The sequence below is a fragment of the Protobothrops mucrosquamatus genome, unplaced genomic scaffold (genome assembly GCF_001527695.2).
Source record: "Protobothrops mucrosquamatus isolate PMUCROS unplaced genomic scaffold, P.Mucros_1.0 scaffold503, whole genome shotgun sequence".
Taxonomy (NCBI): domain Eukaryota; kingdom Metazoa; phylum Chordata; class Lepidosauria; order Squamata; family Viperidae; genus Protobothrops; species Protobothrops mucrosquamatus.
The window spans coordinates 188,183-207,620 of NW_015386819.1; the positions used below are offsets into that span (position 1 = coordinate 188,183).

The following is a 19,438-nucleotide window of genomic DNA, read 5'->3' on the forward strand; positions in this document are numbered from 1 at the left end:
GAGAGAGAGAGAGAGAGAGAGAGAGAGAGAGAGAGAGAGAGAGAGAGAGAGAGAGAGAGAGAGAGAGAGAGAGAGAAAGACTGGCTCAAGGTCACCCATCCAGTTTTCATGCCTAAGGCAGGATAGGAACTCATGGTCTCCTGATTTCTATTCTGATAGCCTAACCACATTCTCTTTAATTGTGGCATAAGTGTAGTAGTGTACAATTACAAATTTCACTGAGTAATAGCTCTGAGATAGTACCTATAGTTTAGATCTTTATGATTTTTTTAAACAGAAAAACAGGTTAGTTTGATATTAATAATGAAGCAATAAATTGGATGACATTTAGCATAAATGTCACTTTTCTTGCAGAAAAGAATTTCATTTTTTATTGTTCATTTTTTGGAAAAGTCATTTTGATTTGTATTGCTGCCTATACCTTACTTATTCATTCTTGAAGCTAATTTCAAAATGACTTCTGATATTGCTTAGAATTTGGTTATCTGTCTTAACACTACTGAAAGGGACCTTATAAAAAAAAACCTCTTAAATGTTTTTATATATTAAGTTGTACCAGATTTATACATACCGGTAGAAGACCTATGTTTTCAGAAGTTTGTTTTGGGGGCCATTTTGAAATATATAGAACAAAATCAATCTGCTGTATCACTTCAATAATGTTACAAATCAACATCATTACATTACTGACATTACTAATCTGTAAGCTATTGAATGTTTTCCCCCCGATACTTTTTGATTATCTGCACCCTGCAAGTTTTTAATTTATAGAAACAGTGGGAAATAAATAATTTTGAAAAATAAGAAATTAACTATCCATAGATTTGGACAAGAAGTAAAATTCAAATCTTATATACTAGACTTAAAAGAAGAAAGTTCTCTTGCTAGATTCACTTCCATCCCTTCTATTTCATCACAAAAAGGTTAGGAAGTACAATAATTACTCGAGATGTCCCTTTAAGCCTAGACCAAAATTTAAGCTGAAATTGCGGGGAAGCGGAACCATGACACACGCTTTATAACTAACTTCCAATTATTACACCATCACCTCACCCCCACAACTTAGTGAGAACACAGTTGCATGAATTGGCCCTCTGGCATCTGATTAGAGTTGGGAAGGAATAATTTGAGAATCTGATTTTAGAACTATAAGAATGTTGAAAACAATGGAGAGAAACTGTGTAGGTGTCTGAGAATAAAATTTCTTCATTTGTTGTGCAATGTGGCTGTACAGGGATGTTTGCAATGTGGTGAAATATTTCATGAGTTGAGCAATAGCTAAACATGGCCAGACCTTTATGATAGGGTTGCTGGGCAAGGCCAGAAAAGTCTTGGGTTATAATTTCAAGATGTTGTTGATTGAAAATGTTGTGGAACAGCAATAGGTGTACTGATTCATCCATTCAGCAGCACCACTGCCATTATCAAAGAATCCTATGATCAGGTTCAAAGGAAGCCACATTACTGCAGTCAGATACTTTGGGCATTTTGTTTTCAGAAGATTATATGGAATGTGTTCCTTTTTTTCAATTGGTTAAAAGTGGAAGGTTGGAATCCAAAGAGCTGTTTGAAGGACCAAACCTACCACCTGTCAAATGGAAGCTTCATTCAGATTAGTCTACTTTTCTAAACTCTCTCATGATAAATAAAAAGAACTGTAGGAGCAAATCTATGGTGAGATTACAGGACAATAGAAATAGAAACATTTGATCCACTCTTTTTCCAAAATAAAACTTAGACAAAGTAAAACTGATAACAAAGGTCAGTAGTGGTTAAGAATATGAAGTTCTAAATAATAATAATAATAATAATAATAATAATAATAATAATAATAATAATAATAATAATAATAATAATAATAATAATAATAAATCTTTAACTATGAACTCACTGGGAAGAGTTCAGAAAACTATTTGTCCTATCCACTCTGCCAAGCCCCTTGTTAAAAATATCTATTAACGGTAATAGGAATGAATGGAATTTCTGTTAACAATTATGTAAACAATGCATTTGATGACAATGTCTAGAAGAGTATTAAGTGATTGGGCAAAGTCAATAAAGGCCAAAATTGTTATTTAGAATAATAGGAAACAATCACTTTATTACTGTCATTCACACAAACAGGTTTGTTTTTTTTAAATTAATATCATTAATTTCAAAAGTCAATGATATAAACAGAAGTCATGCAACTCCTCCCATATCATTATGAAATCATATTTTTATAACTCTACTGAATAGTGCAAATATAATTTTGAATATTGCACACACACACACACACATACACACAAAGATAAATATAGAAGCTATATTAAGAATATAGAAACACACATACCCTAATGGCCTGAATCAACTCATATTCCTAATATGCTGTAATTCCTTCATAATGAATCTAGAGGTTTTTTTTCTACCACCAGTATTCAGCTTTAGAGCTGCTCTCTGCCTGCTCCCGTCTTCATAATGGAAGGAAAGATTTTTCTTAAATGTCCTACCCTCTGCATCCATACCATCATCTCCTTTATTCTCTGGAAGCTTTCCAAATCTCTGGAGCAGACTTTCAGAGGATTGCCAAGGGAAAGAATAGTTGAATGTATGATTTCTTGCCCACTTCAAGCAGTGAAAAGGTTTTATTGGATCAAAAGTCTTCCACATACCCCCCAAAAAAGTTTCTTTCTGCAATAAGATTTTGCTAGATCCAGCCCATTCATCTGCCTAGGAATACAATGGAAATTCTATGTTTTTCTCCATCTAAATTATATCCACCTCATTTCAAGAGCTTCAAGATAACCAATATACTGAAAAATGTGTTTTAAGTATTGTAACTAAACATAATGAACTTTGGGAACAACAGATTATGCCAGATATACATATACCAGTCTCAGATGTTGCTTTACTACTTAATGAAGTACAAATTAGTCTGCTCAGCACGAGATGTTAGGCAACATTTTTTAAATTATCCAGATCACAGCTAGGCTTTCTAAAGAGAAGGAAATAATAAATTGTTTTCTAGCAGAAAGCCACGTTATACTACTCTTGACAGTTTAGAATTATTATAGTTCAGTGAGATTCTGGCAATGTAGTATGGAGTACAAAGTAACAATCACGAGGTAAAGCAGCTATTTAAAAAGTTGATAATTCCATATTATGAACAATTCGTTTTCAGAAATTATTAACATGACTGTGAAAATATAAAAAGCACAAGAAAGAAAGTGGCTCTGTGTAAATACATCACTATTTCATTCAGTGTTTAAAGTTTTGGATCAGTGTTGATGTTGGATGAATATATCTGAAGTATGACTAAGTATGACTAAAAGCGAAAGATAATAGAGAATAATTAGGCAGATGGTACACAAAACAAAGTATCTGAAGTGGGAATGGCTTTGTCCCATAAGTGCCAGAATTTACTTATGAACTCTTAAAATTTATAACCCACACCGTATTAATTTTATTATTCCCTGTAGTGAAATCCATACAGTATGTTGCAGAATCATCCTAGCATTTAAAATTAGGTATTGGCCATTCATATATAAAATGCAATCCTGGCTCCTGAAGAATATGTGTCTGCAGTCATAAGCAAGAAAATGTCAAACATCTGGTTATCCATGTATTGTTTCATTTATCATGCATGCAGAACAAAACTATTTGCTGATGTATAAGACAAGAAGCTATCTAAGGCTGCAACCTTAGGTAATTTATCTGGGGGTAAAGCCTACTGAACAAAGTTATTCTTCAGAATAAACAAGCCATGTGATCATCTTGTTCTACTGTCTTCTTGCACCTGCCATGCCAATCCTAAAGGATACCCTTCTGTATCATTAGACACATTTGATGTAAGTCTATTAGCTATTTTTTTATATACTTTTCATTCCCTTTTTGAAATAAACTGTTAGTTTAGGATTAAACTTAACTACACCATGAAACTTAGAATGTATTATCAGGAATGATTTGACTACCATAAAAAGAGACAAATAGAAATATAAAAAAGGGGGGTGGGGAGGAGGGAGAAGGAAGGAAGAACATACCTAAGGATTTATTAATGGTACATTCACTTCGCAGTGCAAAGGATGCCACTGGATCATACTTTTAGTCTCATTTCCCCCAATTTGCATTTCCCCAGTTTTCAGATGTATTGACTATCAATTTTCAGTAATTCCCAGTCAGCATAGGTAGTCAACGTGGCACCTCCATAGACATAAAATTTATGGCTTGTGGAGTTGTGGTAAGCATATTTCAGATGTTACAGTTACAGTAAGCACTTTCCAAACATCTCTCTCTCTCTCTCTCTCTCTCTCTCTCTCTCTCTCTCTCTCTCTCTCTCTCTCTCTCTCTCTCTCTCTCTCTCTCTTAATGTAGAGCAACTTGTGGGCAGCAGCTCTTTTTCCTTGGCATGTTCACAGTTAATAAGGTCAGTGTTTTAGAACAGCTCTGCAGCAACCACCACCAGTCCTTGGCTATGATTTAGCACCAGCTTTCAGAGAAAGAATTTAGAACTTATTCTAAATGCTTGGTAAGTGTCCACTGTCTACTCTCATTAGAAGGCTGCCTAGTACAAAATTTTAAAAAAGGAGACGGAACAGCATCCCTGGCCGCAAACTTAAACGGAACGGCTATTTCTTCTCTACTTAGGATCAGGGTTTCCCACCCTCCCCCCAAATGTGAGAAGAACCCCCCGCCAATGTCTACTAAAAGGATTCCATTTGAGTTTGCCGCCTCCTGTCACGCAGCCACCGGGCTTAGACAAGATAAGAAGGAGACACGGAGCCATTTTGACCGTTGTGTGACAGTGACAAGCAAAGGAGGAATTGGGGATGGGGCGGGGAGGGGAGAAGTCCCTTCCGGATAGCCTGGATGGGAAGGTGGTGAGGAAGGCAGAGGCGGCGGCGGCGGGGCCGGCGGAACCGATCGCCTTGGGGTGGAGAGAGGAGACGGCAGGTGCTGCAGAGCCAGGAGCGCTAACGGGAAAACAGGCCAAGTGCCGGCGCATCGGGAGGAGGCTGAAGAGAGACTAACAAAAGCTCGGCGCTTGGTTACCTCGGATGCTCCAGGTCCAGCGGTAGAACTCCAAGGTGTCGTTCACCACGTTGGCTATGAGGCCCGGCTCTCCGGAGCGACCCATGGCTGGCCAGCAGGCAGGCAGGCGGGCGGGCGAGCGGGCGGGCGACTTTGCAGCAGATGCAGCAGCGGCAACAGCAGCAGCAGCAGCAGAAACCGGCAGGCTTAGCTTAGGTCAGCTCAGAACAAGCGAGTCTCTGGCTCTTCGCCGGGGGGGGGCGGCGGCGGCTGCTGCTGCTGCTGCTGCTGCTCTTCCCCGGCTCAAGGTGGAAATGAAATTTAAATCTCTGTCTCTGGGTGTCTATCTTCAAGCCCCGCCTCTCCGGGGACGACTCCCCGGCCCGGGGCAGGGAGATGGGGAAAAAAAAAAAAAAGGCAGAAGAACCGGCGCCGAGCGAGGCTGCAGCACTCTTGGGGATGGACCGTGGCGCTTACGCACGTGACGCCTCTCTCTTCCCGCCCCCTCTTTCCGGGGGGCGTCTCCCAGCGCAGGCGCCCGCCCCGCGCTCTTGATGGGTTCGCACTAGGATGCTCGGGCGGAGGGACTGGGTCAATTCCGGCCGCCTTCCCTGAGGTTGGAGGTGGAGCCCCGGATCCTCAAGGTATTTTGCGGCATCTTGCGAAGGCTCGCAGGTGCCGAGGCCCACGCACCTGCCACGGGGAAGCAGGGACACCTTCGGGAATGCTGGACTTGCATCCCGGAGGGTGAAGGCTTTCCCCTCCGTATTAATCCTCTCATCTCTTCGTCCATCTCTGATTGAATAAAAGGCAGCAGGCCATAAAGGTACACTAAAGCAATGCATCACATCTATGGGCAAATATCGTCTTGGCAAAAGCCCTAGAACAGCTTCTTAGAAAGGCTGTTTATCCTGCCGCCCACTCACTTGGTTCCACCTAAACGTAAACCTTTAAAGCCTTAAATGGCACAGCACCCAAATACAGTGATATGCCAGAATTAAATGCCACCTGGTCCTGTCAGTGAGAGAAGGCTTGCTGAAAGGAGGTTCTGTTCCCATTCTGGGGCATGGAATAGCCCACCCCCACCCCACTTTATGGAATACAGTACTCGCCACACAAAGTATATGCAGTCTTCCCTTTTCTGGAGTTCTCTAAACAGATTCAATCTATTTGATTTCAAGATGCTTTGGATTCCCAAGTGACCGAGGGTGCCGACCTTGCGTTTGATCCTCGTTTTTCTTTGTTGTTGATGCTCATTTGGATTTTTAATGTGGCATACAGCCCGAAGGCCTTTGGGATTTCAGTCATGTAAAATAAATAGAAAGATATTTGTTGTTGTTAATTGCGAAGTCGTGTCCGACCCATCGCGACCCCATGGACAACGTCCCTCCAGGTCTTCCTGTCCTCTACCATCTTCTGGATATAGGGACCCATCAAAGTCCTTGCCTCAGTCCCTTAAGGGGCTCATTTAGATACCCCAAGCTGTTTAGGATTTTAAACATTCATAACAATGCCTTAATTTGAGATAGGATGGGGATAGACAGCCCAAAGTTATTCATCAAAATTGGTACAGTATAGGACTAGTGACACATGCTAGAATTCTTGCCCTATTCTGAAACTTACTGTCCTATCAAAGAAGCAATGGAGCAGTTGCCAGGAATAGCTAATATCTGCATTTTTGCCTCTTGTCAGTGCTTATTGGTGGAAAGAAGTACACCTAGACACCATCAGAAGAGTTGGGCAAGAGGAAGGTGGTAATGGCTGCTTATGATTTTTTTGCAAACCATTTGGCTCAACCTTAAATCAATTTTATTGTGCTTTACTTTGAGCCACTAGCAGCAGCTTTCTTCTTGACTTGGGCCTCTCAGAATCTGGTCTCTGCAAAAATCTAGTAGATGGACCAATACATTGACTTAATTCTTGACTCTTAAGAAATCAATATCATGTAATTAGTACTACATTTTAAGACATCAGTTCTTCTAATATCTTAAAGCAATAAATTCCATTAAATATGCAGTGTAATTTGGATTATTTGGATGACGTTTATCAATTACATGGTGTGTCCATATAAGCCTTTAAGATGTAAAACCAATAGAGTAATACTTCGGTCAACATAACAATCAAAATCAAAATCAGGTTCCTGGTATGTATATGCATTTTCTACATAGACATACAGCAACAATGTGTAAATAAACACTAGATTTTTAATCACCAGAATAGTGCTACAATTAGCTTGATATGTGTTTTTCTTTGTCTTTTTCTAAACCTGGCAAATATACAATATGTCCAATTTCAATTGCACAGCAGCAGAAGCATATTAAATGATGTAATTAGATATTGGTTTAGTTTGTCCAATGTTCCTTTAAATTAAAAGGTTTAACAGTAACCAAACTAACCAAAGAGAGAAGCAACCTAGAACTAAGGAGAAACTTCCTAACAGAACAATTAACCAGTGGAACAACCTGCCTCCAGAAGCGGTGAATGCTCCAACACTGGAAGTTTTTAAGAAGAAACTGGACAGCCATTTTTCCAAAATGGTATAGGGTTACCTGCCTGAGCAGGGGGTTGGACTTGATAACCTCCAAGGTCCCTTCCAACTACTACTACTACTACTACTACTACTACTACTACTACTACTACTACTACTACTACTACTACTACTTCTTCTTCTTCTTCTTCTTCTTCTTCTTATTATTATTATTATTATTATTATTATTATTATTATTATTATTATTTTCGATTTTTATATTCTTATGGAAATAATTTTGGCTTCCAGTATAGCTTCTCATGGAAACATATGAACTTTCCACAGTTATTCTAGTCTAGAGATATTTAGATAATATCAGTGCTATCGCTGGAGACTTCAAATGGTTCACATTTCAGCAACTTAAACCAAAATACACTATTCAAAGTACATTTTTAACCTTTCTTGTTTTGTTCTGATAACATCAATTAAACTAAATGTATAAGGACTAGTATATACCAAGGCTCTTCTCAAATATAAGCCTGCCTATCTTTAAAATCTGCTTCAAGGTCCATATTCTTGACCTTTCTCCCTTTAAAGTATTATGCAGAGGATTATTAGAACATGCCCCTCCATTTTTTAAAATATTTTCCTAAGATATATTTGTATAACCTCAAGAATTGTGGTGTTTTACATTACAAGTTAAAATTGTTTTGATTTGTTATGCTAAACCAGGTGTTTCTGGTTAAGCTGTGTGCGGTATGGTTAGTGGTTTATTAGATAATAAATGAGGACAGGAAAGTTTCAGATTCATACAGACCTAAACATTACCTCTCAGCTCATCCTATCTTTTAAGTGATTGATGTAGCAACAAAAAATTGAAGGAAGAAAAGTTATGTATACAGCTTTGAGCTCCTGAAAGTAAGGTGGGGTATAAATATAATGAATGCATAAATAAAATCAGTTGAGAAGATTGCAACAAAGAGGCCTAGCAGAAACATATGAAAATTATTTTGTCTATGAGGAGAGCAGCACTGTTGCATTAATGCTCCCCATATATATTCATAGTATTTAGAAGTACACTGCCTCTGGCTACAGTTATAATTTATAACCATATAATCAGTAATAGCCCTCTTGACATGAGAGGTTAACAATGTCCTGGTTTCACTTATCCTGTTGCTATAGAAGCCAAGGCCCGAGTACTGTTATCTGCTGTGTACACTGTCTATAATGGAAGGACACAAAAGACACGCACACAGTGAGTGAAGCCCAAGAACCAGTAGTGCAACTGGACACTGATATACCAGAGTATCATTTGGTACATGAGTTACTATTATTTCAGTTGAATGACCAGCCCCAAATCCTGGTTGATATGGTTTGGAAAAGCTATAGAATTTAAATTGGAAACCAATTGTGTCAAAGATTTTAAACTAAAGAAGAAGAAGAAGAAGAAGAAGAAGAAGAAGAAGAAGAAGAAGAAGAAGAAGAAGAAGAAGAAGAAGAAGAAGAAGAAGAAGAAGTAGTAGTAGTAGTAGTAGTAGTAGTAGTAGTAGTAGTAGTAGTAGTAGTAGTAGTAGTAGTAGAAGAGAGACACATGAATGAAAGGAGAGGTCTAGGGAAGGTTTCATCAACAAGTTTGCCAGTACTTAATATAGGACATAGGACAGGAAGAGAGTAAGAAAGAAAATAAAAGAAGGAATAGAATAGAATAGAATAGAACTGGAAGGGATCTTGGAGATCTTCTATTCCAACCCGCCGCTCAAGCAGGAGAACCTTTACCATCTCAGACAAGTGACTGTCCAGTCTCTTCTTAAAAATCTCCAGTGATTTCTGGTTAATTGTCCTCACTGTTAGGAACTTTCTCCTTAATTCCAGATTGCTTCTCTCTTTGATCAGTTTCCAACCATTGTTTCTTATCCTGCCCTCTGGTGCTTTGGAGAATAATTTGTCCCCCTCTTCTTTGTGGCAGCTTCTCAAATACTGGAATACTGCTATCATGTCACCCCTATTTCTTCTTTTCTTTAGGCTGGCCAAACCCAAGTCCTGCAGCCATTCTTCATATGTTTTAGTCTCCAGGCCTTTGATCATCTTAGTTGCTCTTCTCTGAACTTTTTCCAAAGTCTCAACATCTTTTTTGTAGTATGGTGACCAAAATTGATTGCAGTATTCCAGGTGTGGTCTCACTAGGGTTTTATAAAGCGGTACTAATACTTTGCTTGATCTTGATTTTATGCCTCTGTTTATGCAACCCAGGATTGTATTAGCTTTTTTGGCTGCTGCTGCACACTGCTGGCTCATAATCAAGTGATCGTCCACTAGGACTCCAAGGTCCCTCTCACAATTACTGTTTTTGAGGCAGGTCTCAGGTAATCTATACTTATATCTTTGATTTTTCCTGCCTAAATGTAAAACTCTGCTTTTCTCCACATCAAAACTCATTTTATCGGATAGGGCCCATTGTTCCAGTTAGTTAAGATCTTTTTGGATCCTTAGTTGGTCTTCTGGGGTGTTGGCTATTCCTGCCAGCTTAGTGTCATCTACAAATTTGATGAATTCCCCTTCTATTCCCTCATCTAAGTCAGTAATGAAGATCTTGAAGAGAACTGGGCCTAAGACGGAGCCTTGTGGTACCCCACTGCTTACTTCTCTTCATGTGGATGTAGTACCATTGAGGACCACTCATTGAGTACGGTTTGTCAGCCAGCTACAAATCCATCTGGTGGTGATGTTGTCTATTCCACTTTTTTCCAGCTTACCAAATAGTAAATTGTGATCTACTTTGTCGAATGCCTTACTGAAATCTAAATATACTATGTCCACAGAGTTTCGCTGGTCTACTAATTTGGTCACTTTATCAAAGAATGAAATACGATTGGTTTGGCATGATCTGTTTTTAACAAACCAGTTATAAGTTTGTTTGCTTCTAGTTGTTCTCAGATCTATTTTTTGATTATCTTTTCCAGAATCTTCCCAGATATTGATGTTAGACTGATTGGTCTGTAGTTTCCTGGTTTTTTTTCCTTTCTTGAAGATGGGAACCACATCAGCCCTTTTCCAATTCTCTGGTAGTTCCCCAGTGCTTCAAGATTTTTTAAAGATATGATACAATGGTTCTGAGATAACATCTGCCAGCTCCTTCAGAACTCTGTGAGGGAGGTTGTATAGCGAGGCCCCTCCATAACACCAAGATGAATTCAAATGCAAAGGGAATTGTAGAAGACAAATAATGGAGGATAGGTAGTAGAATGGAATAGAATAGAATTCTTTATTGGCCAAGCCTGATTAGGCACACAAGGAATTTGTCTTCTGTGCATAAGCTCTCAGTGTAGATGCAAAATAATAAAGTAATAATAATAATAACAAAGGATAATAATCATAATAATAATACAAATAGAGAATAAACAGTATTCAACACATTAGTAAAGAAGAATAATTCCAAATTGTCTTTGAAAGAGGACCTGGGAGAAAAACGCATTCCTCACTTCAGTGATAAATAGTGCTAATAAAAAATGAAAGGTACAGAAAAGGTTATGATGAGTCCCTGACCTAAGATTGAATGGTAGCCTGAGTAAAAGCTTCCTTTGTTTGTTGCAGAAAATAAAAATACTTATGTCTGTCTACAGCCTGTGAGGAGGAAACTCTATCTAAATGACTTTTCCTTTATGACCGAGCCTCATGGACACTGATATAACTTATGGTACCTAAGATAGCAATAAGGATTGATGCATTTTTACACTGAAACTAAGTTTTAATGTAAAATTATCAATTTATAATGCTAAGGAAATATATTTTCTTGATCATCCCATAACTGCATAATGAAGTTGCATGTAGTTGAATGTAGAGTAGACCAGGATAGATTTATATGGAGCTATCTTTGTATAATAGCCCAATTTGGGGAACAACCTTTCTCCAGATACCCATTTGCAGCTTGCTTCAACCTTATCATAGTCATCACTACCATTGCCATCACCTCCTCCTTCTGTCCTGGATGTTCTGAGTTTTATAATCCTTGCCTGTGCTGCTGTCATAAAAGGCCACCAATCCCACAAGCTCTTCCCACAGCTACTCCTAATTATAGGTGGTAAAGACCTGGTATTTTCAATTAATTACCCTAATCCATACTGCTATATTGCATAAAGCTTGACATACTGTAAGTAATTCAATTTGCAGCAAGCCATGTTCCTAATGTTTCCCATCCCCTGTTGTAACATTCACTATACCTTAATTAAGATGGCCATGAATGTATGCTTCTCAAGACCACAAGATAAGGCTATAAACACAGCCAAATTATTGGCAGCACTTCAAATAGTTCTCTCAAATTAAAATAATTTCTCAAGAGTGTTAAAGACACAGGTCTAGTCTAAAAAATACCAGTCTATTAAAAGGTTAAAGAAAAAGGAATTTGCAAAACAAAAGAAAACCCCACAGTGTATCAGCAAATGAATACAGTGAGGTGGGGAACTTTAATAAGAATGTGTAAACCAGGGGTATCAAACTTGCAACGTCACGTGATGTGTCGTGACGTATCATGACTTTTTTGCCATTGCCAGCAATGGGGTGGGCGCGGTTTCGCCGTGACGCATCCAGCCCACGGATGCAGTTTGACACCCTAGTGTAAACAAGTGCCTCCTGATTTTTTTCTTTCATTACCCAAATCTGCTTATCAGAAAATCCTTATTTAACTGTCCCTGTTGGGTAATGGGTGTTTATGTCATTATCCAAAGAAAAACATTTTTACTCAATTTTGGGTAATTTACCCCAACATTGGAAGCATGGTATGAAAGATCTACTAGCTTGAATAGCCTTGAAATCGCCAGGCCCTGGGAAAATACACTCTAGAATACTAAAAGAAGTGGTTGGGAACTCTGTCACTTATCTGTTAGAAGAATTTGGGACTGGAGAGGATCGGAGAAAAGCAAATACAGTCTTCCTCTTCAAGAAAGGAAAGATGATTTCTGCAATGGTTAACAAGTGGAAAGATGTCTGGTAAACACACAAGAATACAGAATAAGAATGCCATCCCATCTGGACATGTTTCTGTCTATGTGGTTGTTAAGAGTAGACACCAGTTTGATGAGACATAGTCAATCATGCTTGGATAAAATAGTCTGTTGGCAGGTGTGTTCGATTCTTCTCATTGTCTCCCGATTTTAATTAAGATCAGTGCATCTGGACTGTTTTGGATTGTCCAGGTTAGTGTTATGTTTAAGTACATTTCAGGGCTCTTTACTAGCTCTCTATTTGATCCAGAACTGAGTTTTCATAGAATCAGAGGGCTGGAAGGGACCTTAGATGCCTTTAGTCCAACACCCTCCCCAAGAACAGGAGTCCTTATACCTTATACAAATGGTTGTCCAATCTTTTCTTGAAAATCTCCAGTGATGGAACACCCACAACTCATTCTTACTGCCAGGAAATTCCTCTTTATTTTCAGGTTGAATCTCCCTCTAATAAGCTACTACTCATTGCTTCTTATCTTGCCCTAAGGTACTATGGAGAATAAACCAACGTGCTCTTTCCTGTGATAGTCCTTCAAGTATTGGAAGGCTGCTACATGTCTCCCCTGAGCCTTCTCTTCATTAGGCGAAACATGCCTAGTTCCCTTTGCTGTTCCTTATACGATTGAGCCTCTAGATCAGTGGTTCTCAACCTTTTTAATGCCGTGACCCCAACCGGTCGTAAGTCAAGGACTAAACCGGTCGTAAGTCGAGGACTAAACCAGTCGTAAGTCGAGGACTACTCAACCGGTCGTAAGTCGAGGACTTTCCCTGCCCGGGAGCGCCGCGCATGCGTGGTTCCGCCCCCTGCGCCGTCCGAGGCGTAGCTGGCAAGCGGCAGAGACGGAGCAGGCCGACCACCAGCTGGCCCAGCCCAAGGGAGGTAAGGCACCTGCCGGAAAAGGGGGAAAAAATGGCGGACAGCCTTGCTTGGCGACCCCCGTGAAATGGTCGATCGACCCCAAATGGGGTCCCGACCCACAGGTTGAGAACCACTGCTCTAGATTCCTTATCATCATTGTTGGTCTTCTCTGCACTTTTTCTAGGGTCTCCACATCTTTTTTGAATCGTGACCAGAACTGGACAAAGTATTCAAAGTGGGATCACCAGTGCAGTATAAACTGTACTATCACTTCCTGTGCTCTTGATGCTGCTATTGGAAAAGATTTTTGTAATCACAAGGTGGTTTTGCCCTGAATAGCCTCTTGGTAAAGACTGGTAATAACGAGTTAATAAATATTGTTATTGTTATCTCCATCCAAAATTGTGCAACTGAGTCCAAAACATCTCTCCATATCTTCTTGTCATGTCACCGTATCACTGCATAGCCCCTCCAATCCCATTATCAGGTCTCAAGTTTAATTTATAGCTCGGATTAAAAAGACATTGTGCATACCTTTCCACTTCCAAAGATGGGGAAAGAGAACCTACTGTTCCAGGAAAGTGGAGATGAGGTAACTAATCCATAGTGCTTAATTTATACTCTTTGAAGATACCTAGAAACTATGTTCAAGACATTATTAAGGACACAGCTTCCATTTCACAACTTGATTACACCATGAGTATTGTGAATACATTTGTCCTGTCCCAGTCCACACACGCATATACCCAGGAATTTTAATGCAAGCCCCTAAAGTTATTCTACAGGTCCCACTCACAAGAAACGTAACATCCCAATGAGTCAAAGTTTGCACAGCCAAGGCACAAAGTTAAAGTCAAATACAAAGTCTGAGGCAAGGCACAAGTCTGTAAATCCACATACAAAGTTCCGAAGTTCAGGCACAAGTCCAAAGTCCAAGCACAGTCGCCAAAGCTATGGTCCAAGTCCAGAATCCAAGAACAAAATCCAAGGTCCAATCATGAGGTCAGAAAATACAGCACAGATCAAGGAATCACGAAGTCAGAAGTGTTTCTGTGTATTTGCCCCTTCACTCTTGAGTTCATTAAGCATTCTGGGGTTCACTGAGTCAGTGAGAGCAACAGGATTCTCACTGCATGCCACACAACAGCAGAGAAGCTTACTCTATTATCGTACAGAGATTTTATTTTTCCCCAAGTAATTTTATGAAAGATCATAATTGTGATAGTAAAAACTAATAGAAACTATAAAAGTAATATAGAAAAATAGAAAGGAAATCAGGCAAAAATAAGAAAGGCATAAAGAACAAAAAGAAGAAAAGTTTGGCTATGGAGATTCTCAGTCATTCAGGTCACTGTTGTTTCAAAGGTGCTTTTTCAAAAGGCGACTGGACTTTCTTTGTTGAAGAAAGTTTTGTTTTTCATCCAAGTAGCTTCATCAGTTCTGACTGGATGGTGATTGGGGCGATGGAAGGATGAGTTCTTCATTTGAAAGACAACAGTCACTCTTTTGAAGACAGCAAAGTCTGCATTCTGAATAGAGAGGACCATTGGTTTGAAGGAGGGGGTAAAAGAGGCCATCTGTGTTAGAATTGGTGCTGTTTGAAATTGTTCTGCCGGCAGCATGACCTGACTGCTGGCCCAGCGACGGATTCTATTGCAAATAAGGGCTGTTTCCAAAGGAGGCAGAGGAGGAGAGGTCCCGGGGCTTATGGAGCGAAGGAACTGGATGAGGCTGTCGGCAGGCCCAGAGGATGGGAGAGAGGCTTTTGGAGAAGGTGGTGGTGGCGGCAGCACTCTCCAGGGGCAAAAAGGAGTGAGGCCTCTTTAAGGAAAAGGTGGAAGAGACAAGATCAGAAAAAGGAAAGGAGGCGAGGTTGTCGTGCAGGAATACAAGCTAATTTGAGGGCTAATCCACATGGAGCTCCATTTCCATCTGTCCTGTTTGCCATCGTTCACTCCCTAGAGACTAAAATGGAAGATCTGTAACTTGAGCTGGCCAAGAACAAGGAGTGTATATCAGAGGTGGTGACCCTTTGAGAGCTGTATGCAATGAAATTTCATTTTGAAGTATGCCGATTGGTGTACTTTCAAAGTGACAATAAAGTTGTTGTTGTTGTTGTTGTTGTTGTTATTATTATTATTATTATTATTATTATTATTATTATTAATTGAACAGCCCTCCTTCAACAGAGGGGGAGGAATGCAACACCACCTATCTCCTGTCTACAAGACAGTCATTTCAGCAATTTCAAGAAGATTCCAGATTCTGTTTGCCCTCTGATTCAGAGTACCCTGACGGCACAGATAAACCCCCCAAGTGGCCTCAATGACTCTCAGAGAGAGTATTAATGACCAGATGACTGCAAAAAAATATAATCCTTCCACACACCCCATCCTTTCAGAACTAATCCTTCCATCCCCTCCACTATCCAGTCAGAACTGACGAAGCTTCTTGGATGAGAAGTGAAATGTTTTCAATGAAAAACAAAGAAAGTCCAGTTGCCTTTTGAAAAAGCATCTTTGAGGCAAGAAGAAAAGTTTAAAAAGTAAGAATAAGGTAAAGAAAAAGGAAAGAAATATATAAAGAAGTCACTCCCAAACTTCATCACAAGTACAAACAATCTAGTAATTTTATACTTCCTCTTAAATTACAACAAATAATCTCTTCTTCCCAGATCCCATCTCTTATCTATAAACAAATCCATAAAGCATTGTCATTTCAGTTTGGGTATTATTTTTTAATGCCAGTTAATATCAAAAATAACAACATAAATCTCATACAGAGATGTTCAGTGATTGTAACCTAAGTGAATTATCAATGAAATTCTATACATAAAACTCAAATGAGTTTATCCTTTGTAAGTGTATGCAGAGTTGCTACCAAGTTTAAATAATTTTTCATAGTGATAGAATAGTTCAACAAGGAATGAAAGTAATTGTCATATTGCTGAGATGGAAATTTATATAGACAACTTCAGAAGGCAAGCACAAATGCAACTGAAGTGAACATAATAGTGACTATCAAACTGTGCGGTTCAGTCATTGTTTCATGATTGGAAATGGAGCAGTTCTATTTACAAATCAAGCTATTTAGAACACAACATGGAAGGAGTTGTGTAGCAGAGGTCCTCGTTTATTTATGCTACGTTTGTCAGAGTTAATTAATCTCTATAAATCTCTTTCCTTCCCAGTCTGTCAAAGTACAGGATTTGATCGGATGCTTTTATTCAGGGTGTTAACAGGTTTGCTACAAGATTTGGCTCCTTTTTGCAGTTTTGCACAGAGATCAAAGTGCTATTGGTGGGGTAAACTACAATCGGAAACAGAGCCAAAATCAAAGAGTCACACACATTCCTCTTTTCTCCAGTGTGTTGACAACAAGGGCTTGGATAATTATATATGATTCCATTGCAAAACATTTATTTAAAGACTTTTTCTTCCTTTAAGGTAGAAGCAGATCTCTTCCTGTGGCCTAGGATACCCATTGAATAAGTGGACCTAGAGGTCATGGCAGTGTTTTCAGAGAGGCAGGGCTACAGTTTTCAGTCCTTGTATATCAAACGCACCCACTCACACACCATTATTTTCAGAATTAGTTTTGTTAAAAATAAAATAGACATCACAAGCCTTTTGTAGGCTTATTGCAATGGTAATGATTTGACTGGGAGATTGGCAAGGAGGAACTGGACAGTGGTGTGTACATAGTAGATAACACTTTTTTTATTGCCATGTAAGGGTTGAGTATGTAATATTGGATTGAGTAAGCATTTATTTTTAGTCATTAGAAGATTACAATCTGTTTTGTCATATCTTGGATATGGAACACCTTGGTATAATAGGATGATCTTACCCATCTTCAGTCTTAAACCTTAGAATAGTCTGATTCCACCAACACCCCCACCCCAGTATAAACAAAAACTTTTTAACTTTGTGATGTTCTCATCCTTGTGAAGGCATGGTCAAGGCATTCGAAGAATCAGATAACAGAATAACTGAGTCGGAAGGGATCTTGGAGCTCTTCCAATCCAACTCCCTGTTCAGGAAGGAAACCCTATACAACAATGGTTGTCCAATCTCTTCTTAAACATTTCCAGTGTTGGTGCAAATTTTTTGAAGGCAAGCTGTTCAACTGATTAATTGTTCTCACTGTCGGAAAATTTCTCCTTAGTTCTAGGTTGCTTTTTCCTTGATTAGTTTCGATCCATTATTTTTTGTCCTGCCTTCAGGTGCTTTGGATAATAGGTTGAGCCCCTCTTCTTTATGGTAGCCCCTTAGATATTGAACACTGCCATCTTTTCACCCCTTGTCCTTCTTTTCATTAAACTAGACATACCCAATTCCTGCAACTATCTTCATATAACCTTCAGTCCCCTAATCATCTTTGTTGCTCTTCTCTGCACTCTTTCTAACGTCTCAACTTTTTTTTTTTTTGCATTATGTCGACCAAAACTGGATGCAATATTCCAATTCATATGGCAAGGGAATAAACATGAGTCAATACAAAGTATCACAAGATGCAAAGGAAAGAGGAAGACTGACAGGATTGAAGGCAAATATACGTGTCCCAGGATAATATTGCAGGATCCAATCTGGATTGGTCACTGGAAGCAGAGGTTTAGTCTTGTGAGGTTTTTGACTCGTGCTGGCTCCAGTAACCAACCCAGATTGGATACTGATAGGATTTGTCAGCACATTATTGCCAAGCTGGAGAAATATACTCTAGATTTGCCTGTTTTGGATTATGTGGGCGGACATGTTTTTCCTGATGGTCTATCCTTGTGACCTCCTAAAATGACAAAAATATATAATGGAAGCCGAGGAGAAGGTATTGTAACAAAGTGCTTTATCCCCTACTCTACAGCTTGCACAAAGATTTTTATGTAATTTACAAAAAAAAGAGCTCCCCTTCAAGTGAATGCTTGAAGTACAAGAATCTTTAAACCTCCCATCTCCTATTTCACCATCTGGATTCAAATCATCTGCTATTATCCAAAGAAAGGCTTCAAACCTAGTCTTGGGAAAAATTCTCCCCTGAATAATTGGTGACTTGAATAAAGATCTAGAACAAAATATGTCTTGCGTTCTTTGTTCTAGATTAGAGGTGTCAAACTGGCGGCTCGCGGGCCGGATGCGTCACGCGCAGGCCATGCCCACCCCAGCTCGGCAAAGGCAAAAAACATCATCACGTGACGCGATCGAGTTTGACACCCGTGTTCTAGACGATCACTGCCTGGTAAAAGTTAGGATAAGAAGGAACTCTCAAAAGTGAGAGATGACTTTCAACATTCAACATTTTATACCTTTTGGAAGAAGCAAAATGCCCTATTCAAATCTAGATCAGCTACGAAACTGGAACAGCTACAAATTTCAGAGAAACTCATGCAATGTCAAATCAAGAATCCAGATTTTTACCTTTTATTTTGACATATATACTACCTATGCTGCAGTACTGGTTCAAAACATAATTAATTAATTAATTAATTAATTAATTAATAAGTTTTAGATGGCTGTCCATCTTAAGCAACTCTGGGTGGCAACAATAAAATCAATAAATAAAAACAGTAAAACAATAAAACAAAACCTAGCTATCAAATACCTTGGCTGATATGCTATTCTGAAAGATGATTACTTTGCCTCTTATGCCTTGCCTCCTGCCTCTGTCAGGAAAAACAGAAACTTTTGTCCTCCAATACTCAACATAATAACCAACTAGTGAGGTTGATTGGGTCATGAGGACATACTCTTGACTTTGATGGTGTTACAGTAATACCTTGTGCCCTGCATAAGGACACACCCAGGTCTTTGAAACATTTGCAGGCAGCTCATACACCTGTCTGTTTGATCTAATTATCTGGCCAAGATCAAGCATACATATGTGCTCATATTAAAGTTTTAACAAGCACAAATTCAGCTTTAAAATTAATTTAAATTATAGCCATTCTATAGAAATTGTCATTAATGTCAGTTTAGTAATTGCTAATTATATATTATTTTATTTATTTAAAACAGTTATATACCTGCCCACCTTCTAACCCACTCTACAAGGCTCCCAATCAAACATTAAAACAGTATATTAAAACTACAAAATGAAAAAGACATATTATTATAT

The 19,438-nt window shown here is 39.0% G+C and overlaps 1 protein-coding gene across 1 annotated transcript in view; it reads right to left on the minus strand.

The window, feature by feature from the left end:
• ELOVL4 (ELOVL fatty acid elongase 4) overlaps nt 1–5,115 on the minus strand; it is a 41,291-nt gene extending 36,176 nt beyond the window's left edge. The window contains exon 1 of the mRNA XM_015816811.1: nt 5,029–5,115. Within this exon, the coding sequence (XP_015672297.1) occupies nt 5,029–5,113 (85 nt within the window). The 5' untranslated portion in view covers nt 5,114–5,115. The remainder of the gene's footprint in view (nt 1–5,028) is intronic.
• Between the last annotated feature and the right edge of the window lie 14,323 nt (nt 5,116–19,438).